Source organism: Rhinichthys klamathensis, unplaced genomic scaffold (assembly GCF_029890125.1).
Source record: "Rhinichthys klamathensis goyatoka isolate OS25496 unplaced genomic scaffold, OSU_Roscu_1.1 h1tg000019l_1, whole genome shotgun sequence".
Classification (NCBI taxonomy): domain Eukaryota; kingdom Metazoa; phylum Chordata; class Actinopteri; order Cypriniformes; family Leuciscidae; genus Rhinichthys; species Rhinichthys klamathensis.
In genome coordinates this window covers 2,828,745-2,852,110 of record NW_026606570.1, presented here as the reverse complement: position 1 = coordinate 2,852,110, position 23,366 = coordinate 2,828,745, and the positions used below count along the sequence as shown (strand labels likewise).

General features: G+C 40.7%; 1 protein-coding gene across 3 annotated transcripts in view; it reads right to left on the bottom strand.

Annotated features, from left to right (window-relative positions):
- abr (ABR activator of RhoGEF and GTPase) overlaps nucleotides 1-23,366 on the bottom strand; it is a 490,805-nt gene that overhangs the window by 274,404 nt on the left and 193,035 nt on the right. For all 3 annotated transcript variants that reach the window (XM_056236039.1, XM_056236049.1, XM_056236060.1), the window contains one exon: nucleotides 4,890-4,988. In XM_056236039.1, the coding sequence (XP_056092014.1) occupies nucleotides 4,890-4,988 (99 nt within the window). The remainder of the gene's footprint in view (nucleotides 1-4,889; nucleotides 4,989-23,366) is intronic.

Sequence of the window (23,366 nt, the reverse complement as noted above, 5' to 3'; positions counted from 1 at the left end):
GTTCTCAAGTCTCACGCATTGGCCGTGAGACACACGCAATTCAACCAGTTCACACGCTCACACGCCACACCGTGTATTTCTCACGCTGAAAAGGCAATGCCAACCAAGTTGTCCTGCAAGCTTTATATATAACGTTGTATACGAGGCGCAGGCACACAAAGTGAAGTTTCCTGCCGCCAGCACGTATCTCTCGGCCAGATTGCGTTCGTTAGGCAACATAGACGCGCACGAACACACAGAAGTTGACGACGGAACATTCTCGGCCACCGTACGTTCGTTACTAGGTAACCAACAACATCGCGCAAACACGCGTCGTGATGGAGAAGGGAAGAAAGCTCGTCTAACATTTTTAGGCTAGAACATTTAATATATAGCCCATCGTATACATTATTATTGATGCAGTCAAAAACTCTACAACTACTTTGCAACCAGGCCAGAAGCTTTGGCTCAGTTTGGCTAGCTTACATTACCTGAAACTATAAGGGAAATGTTAGTGGGTATGGGAAGGAATGAAAATGTATTTCTTCATTTTATTTTAAATTATATATTATACTGTATTAATAGTCTTTCTAGTTACATTAAGGCTACATGTATTAAAGCAGAGTTCTCTGGGTAATATTTTATATCATGTCAAAACATACATTAATCATTGCCATTGCATTTGTATTTTTCAAAGATGTCAGGGAAAAAGCAAAAAGATATTTGTGTACACACACACACACAAACACCTTAATACTCTAATATGTCCATTTGTTCACAATGTCCCACCACATAATAAATCATTATACCATTTCGACACATTCAAAATGCAAAAAGATTTGTTTTTCCAAACTGTTTGGAGCAATTTGTTATATTTTTGTCATTTTTGTATATTTGGAATTTTGAAATATAACATTAAAGAGTAGGCTATATTTGATGTGACGAATTGCTCTGTCATTTATCAGATTTACCAATTGTTATAATTTCAATTTGTGCTGGTTAATTATGAACAATGGGTAAAATTGGGGGGCAGGGATGGGCGGGGGCGAAGCTCCATTGGGGCTCCTCCCCTAACCGCATGTGATCTCACTCCAAGCTTTTGATAAAACTTGAGAACCCTGTCCCCCTCTGTCATTTCAAGGAATGATTGGAGATGATGAATAAATGTGTGCTTGCTCATTTATATACAGTATGCTCTGCCAAAGTATGTGTAGCTATTTTGCTTGTGGGTCCAAAGTACTGTGTAATGTTTGGACGGGAAGTGTGCAGCAGAGAGCAGAAGTACATAAAACCCAGGTCTGTTGTAATTAGTGTGTGTGTGTGTGTGTGTGTGTTACTAGTTTGCGCTCCTAATGGTTTTAGAGAGGAAATCATTGTTTATCATAGGGGTTTCATTTTAGCTCTGCATCCTCTCTTACCAAATTCAATGAACAATCTAGAAACCCGCTGTTGATTCAACTCCCATTAGAATGTGATTAGAAATAATGGCAAGAGAGAGACTGGCACAACTGATTTAATCTTTGACTGCTGTGATACATTGTTGCACAGAATACACTGGACAGCAGATAAAAAGAGACAGGAAATGACACGTTCAAACAGCAGAGGAACAAAGTACTGCTAGACTTCAGATTTCAGCTTTTTCAGGAAATGCTGTTTCCTGATTGGCTTAGCGTACGCATGCTCTTTTTACTGCACTCTAGCCATATTGTGGAAAACTAACTTTTCCTTGCTCTTATGAAATGTAAGAGTAAACATTCAAAACAAACACTTATAGCAAATCATAACTATATTTACATAAAAAGTCTTAAAGGTACAAGATTGCAAACAGCAAGGGCAATTGATGCTGATTGGTCAATAGGCGTGTTTTATTTTCAATAAAGCACGGCTATGATTGCTTCACCCAACAGATCTGTGTCACTGCGTGACACCCTTAGCAACCACTATTAGCAACATAAACAATCAATATACTATAAAATCGGTTCCATGTAATATGATTTTCGACAAAAGCAACTGTTCATTTATTTAAGTAAGAACGACCTCTGCTGGCATTATGTCTGCAACATTCACATTTCATTTTGAGGCCACAAGCTTCCCTCTCAAATAATGTTTTCACATGTGGGTATGTATATGTGGAAGCAGCCCACAGTTTCCGAAGTCCAGAGGAAATAATTTTATTTTAAAAGTTTTCTGTTTCAGGTAGACCTGTAGTCTGTTATACTGTGTTTATACTGGGCAACCTTCACTTCTTATGTTGCGCTAAACCGCAAACGGGTCTGGTTTCAAATAAAAGATGCAAAACAAACGTTTTTTCATGCAGAGAAATCAGCATATGTATGTGTGTGAGGAAATATACTATATTGCGCAGATGAGAACAGTTTCTAGTCATCCATCAGATAAGGTATTACATCTAGGAACATTTTCTTGTCGTTTACGGTCACTGTCAGGGACTATTATTTCTGGAAGGATGGAATTTAAAGCTACAGTCTGTAGCTTTTTTTGGGTTAAAAATTATCCAAAATACATATTTGAGAAAATGCATAACCAGCCAGTGCTCAAAACTATCTGCTTGCCTTAGCGCGATTCAAAGCGGTAAGCTTGTAATAATGTTTTTAATTCCAGTGGTACTGGTGGATTTCCGCGGGAGATTCGAGCATGTCTTTGCGTCATTACGTCACATCTGTACACATAAAGGAGGAGTCTCGGCTAGTAGGCTATATTGCATGTGAGGATGTTGGAGTTGGAGATTTATAGCCTTTTCTCACAGCACTTGATATAATTAAACTTATCAATTTGATGGCGGATCCAGAAAGGTTCAAACGACAATCACCAGTTACAACAGATTCACCCGCTGTAAAACACAAAAGACTTCGTTTCGGAATTCGGAGTGGCTACAGAAAAAAAAGAGACTGCAACCGGACCCATGCGAAAACAAGGATACATATCGGAAGGACATTACATGTAGTCACGCAATGCTTGCTTACGTTGTTAACATTAACAATTTGAGAACAAAGTATAATTTGCATGGTTTTGCGTGATATGATAACTTATAAGCGATTGTTAGATTTAATCAGTGTGATTTTTTAATGTCAGAACCAGAACAAAAGTGGATGTTTCTTACTAGTTCAGATGACATTTTCCAGTGAAAATTCTTATGTTGGTCATACTTCCAAAAAGAATAATCTGTGATTCTGAATGCCAGTATCCACATCGGCGCAGTGACTGACAGCTGCACAGCACACTGTCCTCAAACATTGTGTTCATCCGCGCTGTGCCGTGTCGAGGGTGTTGAAGTACAACTCACGTAAAGTTGATTATTCCGTGAATGACTGCAATTGCAGATTTCGAACAGAGATGGCGACAAAGAGGAAAAACGCTGGACTGCAGCTTTAATGATTTTAAAGGGATACTTCAGGATCTAGCATTAAGCTTTGTATCAGTAGAAAACCAGTAGTATTTTCAAATTACCGTGCTTCCCCCCCCCCCCCCCCCCCCCCCCCTCCCCCCCTCCTCATATCCCCCTGATATGAGAGAAAAATTAATTTTAGGTCTGGAAAAAATCCTCCGATGATGCAAAAATCGTCATTTTGCGTCATCGGAGGATTTTTGTGCCAAAGGCTAAAGACTACAGCCAGTGTTCCGCATGTTTTCACCACACCCATATGGGGCGGGATCTCACTCACAGAATGTAAAGATAGTGTCAGCCATCTTTCTGTGGAAGCTAAGCTAACAGGCTCTTGCCTCTTGGTCTGTGTAGAAAGTTTGTATAGTAGGCTAATCACGATGGCAGAAGGTAGTTTTGAAGTTGAAATGGCAGAAGGGGATTTCAAAGATCTGTTGCGAGAATCTGATGCTCGCGGCTACCTGTACGAGCCGCAATACAGCGATAAACGTTGCGGGAGATGGAGGAACAAGAGGCGGCCAGAGCGAGACCTGAGCCCGGCCAGACTCGAGCTGGGGCGGACTGGCGGTGTCAGTGCTCTTACTGTGCGCCTATGGAAACAGATATAGAGTCCTATTGCTGTCGCGAATCTCAGCGATGTCATTTTCTTCTGGACGAGATCGCTGAATCCGCAGAGCTTTGAGTGTAAATTCATTTTTTTTTTTTATTAAAAGTTATAACTCACTTTGGTTGTGGTTCTTTTTATAAACCTTTAGTGTTACTTGAGTATGGATTAGCCTAGATAATGTATTAGTTAAAAGAAATAGTGACTTACATTGGAGGAAAACAGTTAATATGCACTGCTACTAAGCTACTCTGTTGACATGGTCCTGCCTTAAAAAAAGAAAGTCTAAGTTGTGTTGTATACATTAGGTAAAATTAAAATTACATCCCGGTAAAACGCAATTTAGCATCATTTCGATGGAAATTTATCAAATAACTCACGATGTATCAAAGCAAGCCTAGTTGTATCCATTTTTCGGATTCTGCCGCCTGTAACCGGTAGGCGTGGTTTGGGAGTGGCCTCGTAAGGGCAGCAAAGCAAGTGCATTCTGGGAGTTGTTGTCTTTCAGCCACATGAGTAAAAAATACATTTTCTGCCTTTTCTCAGTCTAGAATGCTTCAATTTCAAAAATAATTTCACATTTCTACAATATAAATGACCAATATTAAATACACATTCATCTTCCCAGAGGTGAAGTATCCCTTTAATTAAAAAAAGTAACATATTAATACATATATTTTCGTCTTTAACATTTGTATTGTGGTAACCATTTTATAGAAGCAACAAGGTACTCTAGGCATGCTGCATTGTGAATACAGTCACGGCTGAAGGGGCTGTGCTTCAACAGCAAACCTCGAGTATGTTATATTGCTTACTTAAAACACTCCAAACACCAAGGACTGAGACGTTCCTACATCAAGATTATCATAAAGTGTGAGTGACAATATTTGTGGCAGTAGTACTCACTAGCAGCAATGCCTCCAGCTGGTTAATATAGATTTCTTCACTGGCCAAGAAACCAGACAGAACCAGTTTCTTCATTTCCAGACCTTTTTCCATGTCTCCCTGAAACAGAAACACACACAATACAGATGAATCAGGCGAATCTAAAAACATATAACATGCACTGGGGCTATCAAGCTTCAAAACTGATGCAAAATCATAGTGGTCCAAATGACTTATGCTATTGTATTTAAACCTGACATTTATTGCACTGCAGTGAAAAACATAAAGCTGTTTGGTATAAAAGTGATTTCCATGTGAGCAGTGCTTTATAAATTGTTACACTATTGACAATAGACAATGGACCTGTTTTTGTAGTGAAATTTTACTATAATTTCGCTAATGTAAGATTGTCAGTGAATAATTTAAATTGCAGCCTGTTATCATACAATGCTTCTATATAGCTTTAGAAGATTGGTAAAATAGTGCGGAAGTAATAAGAACATTTTGTCATTTTGGAACTTGGCAACAACAAGTTTGTCCAGGATATTCTTCAAAAATTGACATTTTATGCTCCACGGTAGAAAGAAAGTAATACAAGTTTGGAACAACATGAAGGTAAGAAAATGATGAGAGAATTTTCATTTTAGGATTACCTAATTCCCTCTTGCACATTTTACGGCAGTTTCAAAATCAAGTGGCCATAAAAAGTGTGTACATTTTACTGTGTTCAAAACAGATAAATACTTTAGGTTGGTTCATGCACATATCACGGCAGTTCGAATCAAATTAAATGTCCGGTAAGTGGAGCTAAAAGGTTAATGCTCTATTATGTTTGAAAATATAACTATTTTGCAACCAATAGTGTTAAGAAAGAAAATGTGAGACAAAAACACATTTGCTGAAGCAACCATGCCGTTTTACCTTGTTTTCACAGTACATGACTTCAAGCTATTTTGGCGAACCATGTTTCCCAGGACTTGTACCAAAGAGCTCTGCATCGCAAGCGCAATGCTGTACCAGGTGAGCTACCAAGCAAGTTTACATACAGCGGAAAAGCAATAAAGATGGAGAAAGCTATGTGACGCAAATGTCAAAATGTATTAGTTTGCAAATCATACACTATGGTAAAGGTGTTTTGAGGTGATTGGTATTGAAAATCAATTCATAACTAATGGCCCTCCAATACAAGCCATGGTAGCAGATAAGAGACTACTGGCTCACCTGGCAGATAAAGATAATCCGTGGATAAAACTAACTTTTAAGATCTGGCATCAAGTTTGTAAAAATAATAAACTAACCAAGGCAGTGGCGATGTTAAGATGGTGTGCCTATGACACGGAATTTGTACCCAATAGACATGATAAAAGATTCCATGAGTGGGCAGAGAAAGGCCTCACCTCTTACTTTACATTTACACATAATGGACAACTAACAGACTTTCAAACTCTCAAGGTGAAATATGGCCTGGTAAATCAAGACTTCTATCGCTATCTACAAATGAGAAATAGATATAATGAAATTACAAAAAGGGGCACAGACAGAAGGGTCAGCATCATTGTGAATATATTCCGGTAAGCTTATAATGTGAATACTATTACAAAAACCATAACAAGGCTGTACCAAGGTCTCCAAGAAAGCAAACCAATAAACATGCAATATGTCAAAAGGAAATGGGAAAGTCAAGTCAAGTCATCTTCATTTATATAGCGCTTTTAACAATGGATTGTTTCAAAGCAGCTTTACAGAGATAAACATATCATTTAAGGTAACAGATTGTTTTGGCGTTATAGCGGTTCTTGAATAATGTTACTTCCAGCTAAAGTTAACTTTGATTGATTCACCTCCGTCGAAATGATCAGACTTTAAACACGAACCTGTGATTAACGCAGACGGCGTTCACATGCTCATTCAGAATTCTATAGTTATGTGCTTTTTAAAATATGTGCGCAGGTTTGTAATTCATACAACCCAGCCTAAACAAACTACTTTTCTTGCCTAAAAATTTTGATACAGAATTTTGTTTTATTTTATCACTTCGGGGTACGCGAGCCGGAATTCACAACGCTTTATCTGTAGAGTGGGAAAGGGATTCTCCATAGGGAGAGGATAGTGGATACTTCAGCACTGCATTGTCATCGGGTCCAGGCAAAGCTCCCTCGTCAGATCTGGACACGGCCTGGATCTGGCAGGCTGCGGGAAAACCTCGGGATAAACAAAGACACTAATATTAGCGTAGATGCCATTCTTCTTATGATGTAGCGAGTACATCAAGATTTAAGGGAAGTGTTCCCAGTTCCGGCTGACCTAATCTATGCAGCCTAACATTGAATTTATAGAAGTCTATAATGTATTATGTGTATGCTAGGTCAAAGAGATGTGTTTTTAGTCTAGCTTTGAACTGACAGAGTGTGTCTGCTTCCCGGACAATGGTAGGAAGACTGTTCCAAAGTTTTGGTGCTAAATAGGAAAAGGATCTACCGCCTGCAGTCGATTTAGATATTCTAGGTATTATCAACTGGCCGGAATTTTGAGATCGCAATAGACGTGAAGGACTATAATGCGTTAAGAGCTCGCTCAAGTACTGCGGAGCTAAACCATTTAGTGCTTTGTAGGTAATCAACAATATTTTAAAATTTATACGATGTTTAATAGGGAGCCAATGCAGTGTTGACAGAACCGGGCTAATATGGTCATATTTCCTGGTTCTGGTAAGAACTCGAGCTGCGGCGTTTTGAACTAGCTGTAGTTTGTTTATTAAGCGTGCAGGGCAACCACCCAGTAGAGCATTACAATAATCTAGCCTTGAGGTCATGAACGCATGGACTAATTGTTCCGCATTTCCCAATGAGAGCATATGGCGTATTTTAGATATATTTTTAAGATGGAAAAATGCAGTTTTACAGATACTAGACACGTGGCTTTCAAAAGAAAGGTTGGTATCAAATAGCACACCCAGGTTCCTAACCGACGACGAAGACTTGACAGAGCAGCCATTAAGTGTTAGACAGTATTCTGGGTTATTACGTGTGGAAGTTTTTTGTCCAATAATTAGAATCTCTGTCTTTTCAGAATTTAGTAGTAGGAAATTACGAGTCATCCATTTATTTATATTAGCTATACATTCCGTTAATTTTGTGAATTGGTAAGTTTCGTTGGGTTTTGAAGAAATATACAGCTGAGTATCATCGGCATAACAGTGAAAGCTAACTCCATGTTTCCTAATGATAACTCCTAATGGTAGCATGTACAGAGTGAACAGCAGCGGTCCTAGTACTGAGCCTTGTGGTACGCCATACTGAACTTGTGATCGATAAGACATCTCTTCATTTACTGCTACAAACTGATAACGGTCAGTTAAGTATGATTTAAACCATGCTAATGCAATTCCACTAATGCCAACATAGTTTTCTAGTCTATTTAAAAGAATGTTGTGGTCAATGGTGTCAAATGCAGCACTAAGATCGAGTAACACTAATAGAGAGATACAACCACGATCGGATGATAAGAGCAAATCATTTGTGACTCTAATGAGAGCTGTCTCAGTGCTATGGTACGGTCTAAATCCGGACTGAAAATCCTCGCAGATATCATTTCTTTCTAGAAAGGAACATAGTTGTGAAGATACTGCTTTTTCTAATATCTTTGACAGAAAAGGCAGATTCGAGATCGGCCTGTAATTGACTAATTCTGTAGGATCAAGTTGTGGTTTTTTAACAAGCGGTTTTATCATAGCCAGTTTAAAGGTTTTTGGTACGTATCCTAGAGACAAAGATGAATTAATGATATTAAGAAGAGGATATATGACCTCTATGAAAAGGAAATAGGCACAGCAATAGACGAGAATGACTGGGAAGTAATGTGTAAAATGCAGTGGAAGACAACTAACTCGTTATCTTGGAGAGAATTTGGATGGACAAACATAATAGCCGCGTTTCCACTGCCGGGCTAGGGCCGGGCTAGGGCTAACAGCGAGCCGAGCCGAGCCGAGCCAGTGGCATCGGGCCTCAAGCACCGGGCTTGCGTTTCCACTGCCGGGCCAGTAGCCCCGCAACGCTGCCCTAAACCCCGCCCCTAACACGCCTTTCTGGATCAAACGTCATACAACCCAACCCATTTCAGCGGGTACTATGAATTTATTTATTTTTTAAAGGTGCTCTAAGCGATGTCACGCGTTTTTTAGGCCAAAACATTTTTTGTCACATACAGCAAACATCTCACTAACCGCTGGCTGCCTGTCCCCTGAACACACTGTAAAGAAACGCGATCTCTGTAGACAGCCCAGGCTCCACAAACAGCAACAAAAGCAAACTGCGGCGACCCGCTCCCCAAAACATAAACTGTTCCAGCCAATGACCGACAAGAAGGGTTTGGGGGCGGGGTTTGGGGGGTTAGTGTGCGGATGAGGAGGAGGGAGGGTCTAGCTAGCCTCTGTTTTGTTTGACAATAGTTCGAACGTCAACAAGAAGTGACGTCACCCAGGATCGCTTAGAGAACCTTTAAGTTAGGAAGATAGCATGTATATTAACTCACCGACCGTGGCTGCAATAGTGTCCCGATTGTCTCGCGAGTCGCCACTAACAGAGGGACGCAGCACACCGTCCATCAAGTCGATCCATGGAAAATCCCTTCTCTGAGCTCCGCTTTGTTCATTGTGCGTTTTAATCGCCTTGTACAATACTGCGCCCGCAACTTTTTTTTATTTTTTCCTGAACTTGAAGCGTTGCTCGCTGAATGCTTAGCTTAGAAAGTTCAGCATCGATGTATTTTATAACGTCCTCGTTTCTTCACACGCCGTCAAATTGACGTTGTACCCTTTCTTCTGCCCAAATGCTCAGAAGAGCTTTGGTATCTTCGACAGACCAGTACAGGCGATTCTCCATTTCGAGCAGCGATTATTTTCCGCGATATAAAAAAATGAAATCTGCATCTTGCTTCAGATCATAACGTTCCATAACACTGATAAACGTCCCGGGTTACGTATGTAACCCTAGTTCCCCGAAGGGACGGACGCTGCGTGTAATCGCAGTGGGAACGCCCTCAGCGTGACGCGTCTGAAGCATGAATGAAATCAGTCAATGGAGAGAATGAGCGTACGGCGAGTGACGTCATCGACCAGGAAGCTATAAATATCCCCTGAGCACACAATACGCCAGCTTGAAAGTTACTGAAGCAGCGACCCAAGGGGATGCCGAGAGTATGGCAGGACACGCAGCGTCCGTCCCTTCGGGGAACTAGGGTTACATACGTAACCCTGTCCTGCTGTCCTGTGACGCGTTCAATGAAGGACGTAACGTAGAACACATCGCTAGTGCTAAGCGGCTGTTCATAAAGGATGCATATTTTGCGGTGGAATGGGAAATTACAAGGTAATGAGATATGAGATGCAAGTTTGACTTTTAACTTGAGCGCAGCATTTTTAGAATGCCGTTTCATTTGCGAGACGCGGGTGCAACACCAAAACAAGTTCGTCAAGCACAAAAAAACGTTAAAGTTCCAGGCTACTGTGTGTTTGAGATGTCATGTTTTCATGAAGGTTGAAAGCTGCTATTATTATCTTTGTTTTTACAAAACATTTACTGCTAATAATATTATCCACGTGGAGACATTTCCCCGCAATGTAACATTAGGCTATAAATAACAGGACACGACACACACATAAGCGCGCGCATACACACGACACACACATAAGCGCGCGCATACACACGACACACACATAAGCGCGCGCATACACACACACACTGGTCCACTATCTTTGTGGGGACTCTCCATAGACGTAATGGGGTTTATACTGTACAAACTGTAGGCCTTTATTCTGTCTCCTTACACTAATGAATTAGTTTGTATGAAAATTTTCATTGTTTTTTCTTGTATAATTTTAAGTTCTATTTATTTGGTGCTTTGTTCAATCTCAAACCATTATTTTATTTTTATTATTAAGATGTCTGCACAAGAGTTAACTGTAATCAGTGCAAACATTAAACTTAAATGAAACGTCTCGCTTTGGTATACACTGGAAGTGTTCTGCTCGCTCTGCTAAAGCTAAACTGTAATTACTAAAACTGAAACTAAATAAAATAAAAACTATATAGAAATGTGTTTGCAAAATAAAAACTAAATAAAAAAACTAACAAAACCATTAATGAAACTAGCTAAAACTAAACTGAAATTTAAAACAAAATTGAAAACGATATTAAAATAAAAACTAATTTAAAAAAGCAAAACTATAACAACAGATATTCCCGGCGGAGACAGAGCACACCCGAAGACGGCTCTCACTCAGAAATCAATAAAGTCTTCATTCGCGGCCGGTTCTCATTATGACAAGACGAGCAAAAAGTGGAAAGACATAACAAGTGCATTCAGGCCTACCTCATGTTGCACGTTTGCACTTTTTGAGAAAAAAAATGTCCAATGAAATGCCTCACCTTTTTCTAGTTATCTAGTGTTAAAATACATATTTTGCCTTTAATTTAACTAAGGTGTACTAAAACGTGATTCCAATTTTTTTTCCCTCATATCGCGATATAATATCGATATCGTCCGGACAGTGAAAAATATCGTGATATGAATTTTTGCTCATATCGCCCACCCCTAACAGGCGTGACCTCGGCCACGGATATACCATCGCATCCAACCCCAGCGGGGCTGGATGGCTGAGAGAGAACCACAGCGGGCAGTGTGATGTTTCTCGAGAAGCAAATAGGTCTACCTCGGCACGACCAAAATGTTTCCATAGGAGTTCCACCACCTCGGGGTGAAGACTCCATTCCCCGGGCCTCGGCCCCTGTCTTGACAGGATGTCTGCCCCCTGATTTAAATACCCCGGGAGATAAATAGCTCTCAGAGAAAGAATTTTCCCCTGGGACCATAGAAGGATCTGACAAGCCAGTTTGTAAAGCGGGCGAGAACGCAGACCCCCCTGATGGTTGATATAAGAAAACCACCGATGTGTTGTCTGTCCGGACAAGAACATGGTGGCCCCTTAGGTCTGGGAGGAAGAGTTTCAGAGCCAGAAACACCGCCAACATCTCTAGGCAGTTTATGTGCCACAGACGATGATGGTCCTCCCACAGACCCTGAGCCGGGCGACCATCCATGATCGCCCCCCCACCCGTGAGAGAGGCATATGTCGTTAGCATAACGCGACGACAAGGAGCTCCTAACACAGGGCCTTGGGACAGAAACCAAGGATCTTTCCACATGATCAGGGCGCGATGACACCGTCGCGAACTCACGATCATGCGAAGCGGATTTCCCCTCGGGGAGAATCCCTTGGTTCTGAGCCACCGCTGTAACGGTCTCATGTGCAAGAGGCCAAAAGGTATCACGTTGGACGCAGCTGCCATGAGACCTAACAGTCTCTGGAACTGTTTTACAGTGGATGACTGGCCTAGCTTGACCTGATCTACTGCGGCGAGAATCAAAGCAATACGAGCAGGTGACAATCGTGCCTGCATCGTTGTTGAATCCCACACTACACCTAGAAAAGTGGTTCTCTGTAATGGAGAAAGAACACTCTTTTTGGCGTTGAGCCTCAGCCCCAGTCACTTGATATGAGCAAGAACGACATCTCGGTGCCGAACCGCCTGTTGTTCCGATTGAGCTAGAATCAAGCAATCGTCTATATAGTTCAGAATGCGGATGCCCTGTTATCTCAGCGGGGCTATAGCAGCATCCATACACTTCGTGAATGTTTGGGGTGACAGTGCTAGGCCGAACGGAAGAACCCGACATTGGTACGCTTCGCCCCCGAAAGCGAACCTCAAGAACTTCCTGTGTTGAGGGAGGATAGATACATGGAAGTAAACGTCCTTTAGATCTATCATGACAAACCAGTCCTCGGATCTGATTTGAACATCCCGAGTGACAGACACAGCGCCCTGTAACGTACTGGCAGGGAACAGCTGGTCTGGGCACTCCACAACCCTCCTCGGAGGGGGCGAGCGTCCCTCGGGAAATCGCTCGCCGAGTCTCTCTACGCCCTGTGAAGGCAGGGTTAGTAGAGCAGACCCCTGAGGGCATCGGAAAAGACAGGGCACCGTGTTTTTGTGCAGTGAACTCAGGTCTTTCACGATGGGGACCACCCTCAGAGTCCTGACGTTCAGCACGTCAGGATTTTTTTTTTTTCGATGAAGTACCGGCTGTAGTATCCTAACTCCCTGCTGGGTGGGGGAACCCGTTCTATAGCCCCTTTTTGCAGCAGAGTTTTTACCTCCTGTTCTAATACCAGAGCCTGCTCGGGGCCCACCACAGTGGGCAGCCCACTGAGAAACATTGGGAAGCATTTCCCATTCCGCCAGGAACTCTACTAAGGGAACCAGCCTCTCGAGGCTGGCCTCTGGATGAACATCCCGAGTGACAGACACAGCGCCCTGTAACATACTGGCAGGAAACAGCTGGTCTGAGCACTCCACAACCCTCCTTGGAGGGGGCGAGCGTCCCTCGGGAAATCGCTCGCCGAGTCTCTCTACGCCCTGTATAGGCAGGGTTAGTAGAAAAGACCCCTGAGGGCATCGAGAAAGACAGGGCACCGTGTTTTTGTGCGGTGAACTCAAGTTTTTCCCGATGGGGACCACCCTCAGAGTCCTGACGTTCAGCCCGTCAGGACTTTTCGATGCGGCCTCTCTGGCGACAATGACTGTCCTCAGATCAGTCCTGCCCCGAGAAGGCCGCACCGGAGAGCGCCCCGCCTCGTCCCTCCAGTTTCTCTGCAGGGGGGCACGAGACGTGACACTCCGCTTCTGCTGGGCTCTTTTGGAAGACGAACTCGACGAAAGATTTTGCTCTGGTTGAACATTCTGGGTGACAGACACAGTGCCCTGTAACGGCGCACCAGTAGGGAACGACTGGTCTGAACACACTAGAACCCTCCTTAGAGGCGGCGAGCGTCCCTCGGGAAAGCACTCGCCAGACCCTTCTACGCCCTGTTTCGGCAGGGTTAGTAGGACGGGCCCCTGAGGGCGCCGGGAGAGACAGGGCACCCTTAAGGGAGGTGAACGCAAGTCTCTCTCGGCGGGGACCCCCCTCAGATTCTCCTTTGAGCAGGTCGGCCTGAAAAGCCTGCATAAAATTTTTTTCATCGTATGCAAACATGCAGCCGCCTGCCCAGCCACCGAGTAAGCCTTCCCCACCAGCACAGAGGTTTTTTTTTTTTTTTTGGTGGAAGAGCCGGTGCTTTAAGTGAAGACGATGAAGCAGGAGAGAGATAGCTCGCGAGCGTCTCCTCCGCCTACAGCATCATCACATAACCAGCAGATTTAGCACCAACAATGTTACCATAAGCATTGGACTGATTTGTGTAAATTCTGCTTGAAACCGGTCTAACCCAGGTCTTTGAAACCTCAGCATGAAGATCTGGGAAGAACGGTAAGCACCGGCGAGAAGGTTGAGGTCGTGCAGACAGAAATCTATCATCTAGTTTGCTTTTAATTCTAGAATCCTGTCTATCAGCTGGCCACTCGATACTGTTTTTTTTTTTTGTTTTTTTTAGCTTTTCAACAGCCCGAGATAACACATTCATCAAACCTTCTTCATTTGCAGTATAATGTGATAAACTAGTTTCCTCTGATGCAAAACTTTCGACATCCAGCTCCTCAGAACTGGATAATCTCAATTCAACATCATCATGTGCCTCCACCCGGGCAGAAGTAACCGCCGCAGCGCGTGCTTCCAGAGCCGGGTGAGAGGCACTAGATCTCGGCGGAGATAGCTGAGATAGGGCGGAGCCCGTCTCAACGTCGCCAGTGAGATCCATCTGCGAGCCCCAAGACAAGCGCCGCCGCTCTGCCTCAACAGAAGCGGGACCCGAGCCTCGGGGAGCTCGCGGCAAACCACTCTCCTCGAAGAGCGATCGCCGCGAGCGCAGAGTTCTCAAGGGAAAACGCTCGCAATGCTGACAATCGACTCCCTCGAGAGCCGACTGGGCATGCTGTACTCCCAAACAAGCCACACATAGCTCGTGTGAATCCCCACCCGTGATGTATCGAGTACAGAGGGGAACACACTTCTTATACTGCTCGCTCATATTGTTTTTTTTTTATATAAAATATATAGTGATAAACTCCTGACAAAACAGACAAACACAATCGACAGATTCAGACACACACAGAGCTGCTGAAGTAACTAAAGCTGGCGTATTGTGTGCTCAGGGGATATTTATAGCTTCCTGGTCGATGACGTCACTCGCCGTACGCTCATTCTCTCCATTGACTGATTTCATTCATGCTTCAGACGCGTCACGCTGAGGGCGTTCCCACTGCGATTACACGCAGCGGTAGTCCCTGAAGGGGAACTCCGCCTTTTACCTTGAGCACGCCTCTAGCCCGAGCTGGCCCGCTTTGGCCCAAGGTATTCGACGGGCCAGAAATCCTGGCCGTTGGCCCCGAGTAAGCCCCGATCAAGCCCCGGAAGTGACAGTGGAAACGCGACTGGCCCTGGCACGCACTAGCACTGCTCGGCCCTGGCCCGGCAGTGGAAACGCGGCTAATGAGATTTTTTATTACCCCTGTTCAGAAAGCTTACCAAAACATAGGAACGGGGTGCTGGAGACTGTGTGGCGACAGCGACGCTAATCATTGTCACTTATTCTGGGCCTGCCCAAAGGCTGTACCCTTTTGGCAAGAGGTACACAGATGCTTAGAGAATATTTTTCAAACTAATATCCCTTTTGATTTCTTACACATGTACCTAGGTCTGGAAACCCCAAATCTGACTTCAATTGCATTTAAGTACCTGTTTAGGATTCTGTTATTGTCAGCCAGAAAAGCCCTGACAAGAAAATGGCTTCAACCAGATCTACCGGATACTGAAGAATGGTACAACACTATATACCAAATATATATAATGGAGAGACTCACAATGGCCTTAAGATTAGAAAAGGATAAATTTATTGGTCTCTGGTCTAACTGGACTGAGTATATAAGAGAAATAAGACTGGATCTTGTCTGAGGTCTGAGCAGTGAGGGCAGACGACACAGGATTGGGGAGGGAGTGAACAGGAGAGAGAGGATTGAAACAAACTGTAGTAAGCACAATACGAGATTTTATCCACTTGTCCCTTTGTATATAGTTAGTTTCTTTTATTTCTTTTGTTTTTATCTACATGCATTCACAAAAAGGTCAACATGTATGCGAGGCAATACTTAATACTAATCTTCTTTTGTTTTTGGACTAAATGATGTTTTGAAAAGTGCATAATTAGCAAGCATAATTCACACTTTATTTCGGTTTTTGAGTCATAATGCAAGTGTGTCTTTCGCAGATAAATGTCAGAAAAGCTTGCCTCTAATGTAAACTGACAAATGTGCAAGATCTTTATAAAAAAAAAGAAAGTTATAAAAAAAGAAATCAATTAATTGACAATCTGAGTCTGTAATCCTAATTTGTGTGAAAAGGAATAAAAGTTGTTTGTGTTTTACTGCCTTTCAGGGACGGATTAAGGCGATGATGTGCCCTGGGCACGGATGTCTCAAAGGCCCCCTTCACCAATTTTTTGGACAACAGTGGGCAGGCAAGCAAGGCATTTTAAGGGGACCCCCGAGGGCTGGTCATTTAAACAATCAGAAATGTTAATAATAACAGACGCAGCAACATCTCTGCATCCCCCAGTGTGGGGCCTCTCGCTCGTTACGCTCATTATGCTTTTACCTTTTTCAAACTGGTGCAGCGCTTACTCGCGGTATGTAGAAAATGCATGATTTGATTTGTTAAACATGAAAAGGACTTATCCGTCTGGCATGGCAGCTCGCTCTAACTTTAACCTAGATAAATGCATATCCAAGTGCGTGTGCGGAGTGTGCAGTGCGCACTGCATGGCAGGCGTCGGCGCGAACACTTGCATTTTCCTATCAACAGTGGAAACAACTTGAAATAGGCCTACTCAATCTTTTCTGGTCATAGGTCTATACAGAAAAGAATAATGCATCAGTCGCAAGTAGCTACTTTTATTTTTGTAAACTCACAATAACAAGAAAACGTTGTGCTTTTGTAAAATAAAATAAAACAAACAGGGCGCGCTTTCATGGTCGTGGCGTGAACTGGAGCGCGTCTCAAAAAAAAAACTGAAACACAGTGTATAGCCTCACATACATGATGAATATTTCTATATAAAGCTTGAAATGTCCACTTTTAAACGAAAAAATTCGAATCGAAAGCAAATACCGGCTGATTAGGCTGATATGATATGAAAGGTGCATTTCTCTCTAAAGGCGCATCCACTTTACAGCAGAGATATAGATATGTTTGCAGCAGACACTGATTTAAAAAAAAATATATATATTATTAAACAATAAAAATGCCTAGTTTTTTTCCAGACATATATTATCATTAGCCTGCTTTTGCCGGTGCTTTGCGGCAATATTTATGCATGCGCTTGCTTGAGCGCGGAATAGGCTATATGCCTCCACTCAGTATTTAAGCAGAAATTAATATTAACGTGAGATTAGTCGACTAATTGCTTAAAGGAATGACTACTAGTCGTCGACTAGAAAATCTTTAGTCAATGGCAATTCTAATCAATGCATTTAGGCTAGTTGACATTTATTTAATTAGTAGCCTAATTCTAGTATCCAGGTCTTTACGTTAAATTAGTTGAGTTAACAATTAGTTAATGAACTAAAATAATAAAACAAAGATTAAATTAAGATGCTATATAGCATTGCTTGTTCCACCACAAAAGACACTTTTTAAGGTGACAATCCGTTACACATTTGAAGATTTGCTGTATCTTGAAGATTGTTGTATTGTATTATATCTTCTGTTATAAAGATGAAGATTGACATTTCGTTAAAAAAAAATAAGCCCATAGGCTACTATTGTAAAACATAAACAACTTAGCCTATGTTCTGTCTTGGTTGTGGTTTTAAACTCATTTTTGTTTTGGTTTTTGAGTAACCGTCTTACGCGTGACTTTTATATTACGCAATGCTTTTCACTCGCCTCTAGATGTCCTTCTCAACAGCGCAGCAATACATTAAAATTATTTATTTGATTTATTTACTAGTTAATACTTTGCAACTGCAAAAAAATCACATTATTCTTCAATATTTAACACAATTTTACTGAAAATAAAAATAAAATAAAAATAATTATTTGAAAAGAATAGACACAGTACATTTTACAGGCCCCCCTGCTGGCCCAGTGCCCTGGGCAAGTGCCCAGTAGGCCCGTGCGTTAATCCGTGCCTGCTGCCTTTAGTGTTCATTTCAGCTGGAATCATATGCAAAGGTACATTTTTGTTGTGATATTCAAGAAATTTGCACCACCTGTAGTTAATCAAACCATGTGTTCAGCTTATCCTACTACTAGTCTGTTCTGATTTTATTTCTCTCTCTGGTGTGAAATTTCTCAGGCAGAGACACACCCTGAGAATTCACCCATCCAGCTACAAAGTTCAAACTGTTTCTGTGTTTAAACAAAGACACGCTATCTAAACCCAGCCATTTGAACAAACACCTGTGAATATGAGTGAAAGAGGAAAACTTAAGGAGCCTTCAAGTGTAATCCAACTTTCAAATGTCTGCTTCCATGTTTTTGCTCCAAATAAGCCTTTAAACCAAATCCCCCTTTGAACCTTCCATTTACAACAGCTCTTGCTTATGAGTTCATAAAAAATATTTTGGAACAATTACTGTATGTGTAAATTCTCCCACCATGTCTGTCCATCAAAACCACCACAAATATATGAGGATAAAACAAAACATGACTGGGTCTGCTTGAAACCCATGAAATTTGATTACATAAAGGAATAAACAGCAGTTCTATCTTAAAAGACAGGAAGTACCACCCTTATGACTAACTACATAAAGAAAGCGGCCAAATATCCCCACCATTGCCCTTATAATTCACTCACAAACCCTCCTTTGTCCAGAGCACTATTTATTCTGTGACTCTTAACCCTCTGGGGACCAGAAACGCGCCGGCGCGTTTTGCCGTTTTTTTTTCACATAGCAGAAAAATAGACTTAAAATACTCTGTGGATTTTGATCGTACATATAAGTGTTATACATCAATCGATCCTGTTAATTGTCTATTATTTTTCTGTATACTCACAATAAAAACAAAGTTTTGTGCTTTTTGTCAAATAAAGAAAAATAAACATGATGCGAGTTTTGCCTTCTCTCTGTCAGTGCAGTCCATTCTGAAACACGTCCGAAAAATTAACTCTAACTCTGCAAATACTTGTCATACAGGCACGAGAGATTTTTCTTTATGAAGCTTGAATTCTCTTCTTTTCAAATGAAGTAATTTATATAAAAAACAAATATTCTCAGTTTATGTAATCTGTATGAAAAGAGAGTGCTGTCAGAATTTTTTTCCCCAGCTCATTACACTTCATTACGCGTTAATCTGACACGCCCACGGAGGACGCGCGCTATTCAAACGCAAATGTTGAGGCAAGCCATGACAATGCCCACATCAGCCGTTCCACCGCGGCGGTAAAATGTGGGGTGTATTTGCTGCCTTTTACCGCTAAGAGGCGCTACAATCATAGACTCTGAAAAGTGTTCGTTTATTCTTTCTAATGCGTAATCTGCCGCCGCACCGCGGCTCATTCAGAGCGATTAAAAGCTGGTAGCAGATGAATTCAACAAGTGAAACGTAGTTAAAATAATTCATAATCACAATACTGAAATTAGGCTACTGAAATGAAATTGAATAAATAATGAAAAATAAAACATTGCAATAAAAACATTTACAGACGTACAGACGATAGCTCAGTGGTTAACGCAACAACACGAGCTTCGAGGAGCTTCAATCGACCCGAGATCGAATCTCAATGTAGCATACATGTTGTTAACCGATGTTGGCCTACAGCGTTTATATTTTACCTTCTTGATGCTTAAATAGCTAACTGTTTATAACTGTTTACTTATTTAAAGTCAAGAGTTGTTTAATTATCATAACATAAATTTGCTACATTCCTGTAGAACCGCAGCCGCTGCACAAACGTCAAAAACTGATGAAGGAAGATTGTCAGCCGATTGCATCAGAAAATGAAAATGAAGAAGCTCGTCTTTATTCTGCTAAATTATTGTGTAATGTAAAAGAACACTAAAATTACTTAAGTTTGAAACCAAGTTCGAACATTTCAAGGTTTAAATAAAGTGTCGGGACAGTTTTTTTTATTATTTAAAACAGGGTTGCATCGGGTTTAGAGTTTATTTCTTTTGCGATGCAAAATAAGAAACACTAGGCTAATCTTATTCTTGCGACATTTTAAATTTGTATTGCCAAAGAAATGACAGCTATATTAAACAATTAAAACAGTAGGCCTACAAAACGAAAATTGTCCAAAGCAACATAATTAAATTAAAACATGCGTTTTTCTTTGCCTCTCTCGCGCTGAATCTCTTTTTTAACAAGTTTATTTAGTCTCCCTCGCTCTCCATATGAAAGAGGAACATTAACAGGCCTATTGTCCTGCGCGCACGATACACTGAACTGTCCCTCCAACCCCCCACCGGCTATCGGAATCTGAGGCTGATTTAACACAAAGAGAAGTCGCAATTCACACTTAAATCGCTATTCTAGACAGTGTTGATAATGAAGGAATTAAATGATTTAAGTTACATGTAGCCTAGTGATATTTCTGTCATAAAAGTTTATTACTAAATATTTCATTATTTCAATAATTGATGAAATAAAACTGGTTTGGGCCAGCTTTTTCCAAGCAAAACTAAATATAATCTGAAAAAACGCATGTTAATTTGTTGTCATGAACAAAATGTTCAACTCAATATTAAAGTCTACAGGGATCTTTGGATCCTTTCAACCAGGCATGCAATTTGTGAATTAAGTTTTAATTTTTTGTATTATTCAAATAAATATCGAAACACGGTGCTTCGTGGTAATGCTGCTAAATTAAATAACATGTATAGAATAATTATGAACTTAAATGAAACAATATCTCAACATTTCGAAAAATACATTATTTGATCTGTTTTTACATTTTAATTCAGGGCGGTTTAGCCTGCTACATTTAATTAGAGCGAGATTTTCACCCTTGTCATTTTCTCATTGGGAAGCGCTTACAGGCTACATGTTTGAGTACATCCTCTGTACCTCTCGTTTTCATATGGATTACATAATCAGATAACATTTATTAGCCTGAATATTTAGACATTTAAAGGCTTTAGACAGAGCCGATTTCTTATAGTGACTGAGCTGAAGTGGCTTTCGGTTCATTTTTGTGACGCGCAGTTCCTGGAGACAGAGACGACAGATAAACTTTTGTCGTTAGCTAAAGTTCGAATAAAACCCGACTTTAGAAAAATGCATAGGGCCACTCGGCGTGGTCTGCCAAAACACTTAATTATAAACTTCAATATTTCATTCAAAATAATCTCAAAACGCTTTGTGAAATTTTGAAAAGCCGTGCATGCTTTAAGGCCACTTGAACTAATGAACAACTGAAACGCTGGTTTTGATTTTATTGTTTGTCGTTGTTTAAACGTGCTTGTTGCATATCTCTATTTTATATTTGATATGGTCTATTGGTGAAGTAGCCTATAGCATTGATTACTGTGGAGGGAGGGGTGTGGGGATTCAATTAATTCAGCAGAAGCAGGGATGTTTAGACCAGAAGGAAATCCCCGTCCCCCCTGGCAAATCACACTTTACTTAAAACCATGTTTTTAAAAACTCTAGGTTGTAGGGAATCATAATAATAATAATAGGCCTAATAAAAAAAAAATATATATATATAGGCTATATATATAAAATTACTTTTTTTACAGAACTGCTTTTGAAATTACGATTGGTAGCCTCGTACGATTGGTACAGATGCAACGTCGTTCTGTTGGATACTATTGTTCCTTAGTGTAAAATGGAAATGCATGGTAATTTTATTTTATAAATATAAGCAAAAAACTGTATGGTGTAACAGAGTTTTAGAGCTAGACAAATCTCTCTGCATTAATAAATATAAAATTTACAGTAGACCATGTTTGATCGGGATTTGAACTCGTGTCATCTTGATGATCGAATCGTAAGTTCTACCGCTCGGCTATGAATTTTCTCACTGAGAAATGCCCAAACGTCTGTTTCTCAAATGAGCGAGAAAACGTTTTGTCGTTAGCCTGTGATTGTAGGCCTACTTTAGCCTACATGAATAAAAGTAGACCTTTTACAGTTTTAAAAGATGATATCTTATCTGTATGACCAACAATTACGCAGTAAGTTCTTTTAGCTGTTATGAGAAAAATAAATCCAAATGAACGCGCCGCCGCGTTTGTCAAACTCTAATTCAACATGCCAGAATAAAGCCAGATTTTAGAATAATGCATAGCCACTCGGCGTGGTGTGCCAAAATACCCTAATTATAAACTTCAATATTTCATTCAAAACCATCTCAAAACGCTTTGTGACATTTTAAAAAGCCGTGAATGTATTAAGGCCACTGGAACCAGGATCGTAACTGAAACGCGCTGCATGTCTCAATACAGGAAGCGCTGGTTCAGAATGTATTGTTTGTTGTTTAAACGTGCATGTTGCATATTTAAAAATATTTGTTTAAAAATAAAAATAAATGTTTGTTGTAGGCTTATTTGTAAATTACCATAACTTGTAGAATTTCATCCTTACTGTTAATTGACATTAGCCCCACTTACGTTTTGATAAATGTCCCTTTGCGCCACCTGGCGGTCATTTCGCGAGCGACTTTGAAATGCGACTGGTTTATTTTTATTGTATTGGTCTACTTTAAAAAATAATACTTTATAAGACATTTATGGGAAAAGACTATTTTCTTTTCAAGATGTTTCCAACTGTAACTTTGAACCAATTCTGTAGACTGGCCCATATAGCATTTGACCAGGATTTGTTTCCAGGTATGACTAAAAATGTGCTTCTGGCTTTCATTTATATTTTGATTGTTTGTATATATATATATATATATGTGTGTGTGTGTGTGTGTGTGTGTGTGTGTGTGTGTGTGTGTGTGTGTGTGTGTGTGTGTATATATATATATATATATATATATATATATACACACATGTAGGCTATATATATATATACAAGAAAGAATGCAATGACAATATATATATATATATATATATATTGTCCTTACATTCTTTCTTGTGTGACACCCCTGAATGAAAGGCTCATTATTATGCAGGGTCACTGTCTGAGAATCACTTAATTATTCATGATAGGGGTTGGGCCGTTCCGCCCATCCGCATATTGCCTTGGCAAACAAAAAAATGTTTTTCACAATTTAAAACAATATATTGTTTTATGTGAATGATTAGGAAGGATGATTTTCAGATCATTTTGAAGCAAAAACTCTAGGCGACGACGTACATTAGTCAAAAGTCTTGTGGACTCATATTTAGTATGTTTTTTGTGTCCTTATTTCAAAAACTTTATTTTTTAGTTTTTTCAATAACCACGCATAAACAATATTCTCTAAAAAATACAAACATGTACATACATGTTGCTCACACATTATGGTAGTCCTGTTTGTGCTAAATAGAGTGTAATTTCACCTGTGCCATTAAT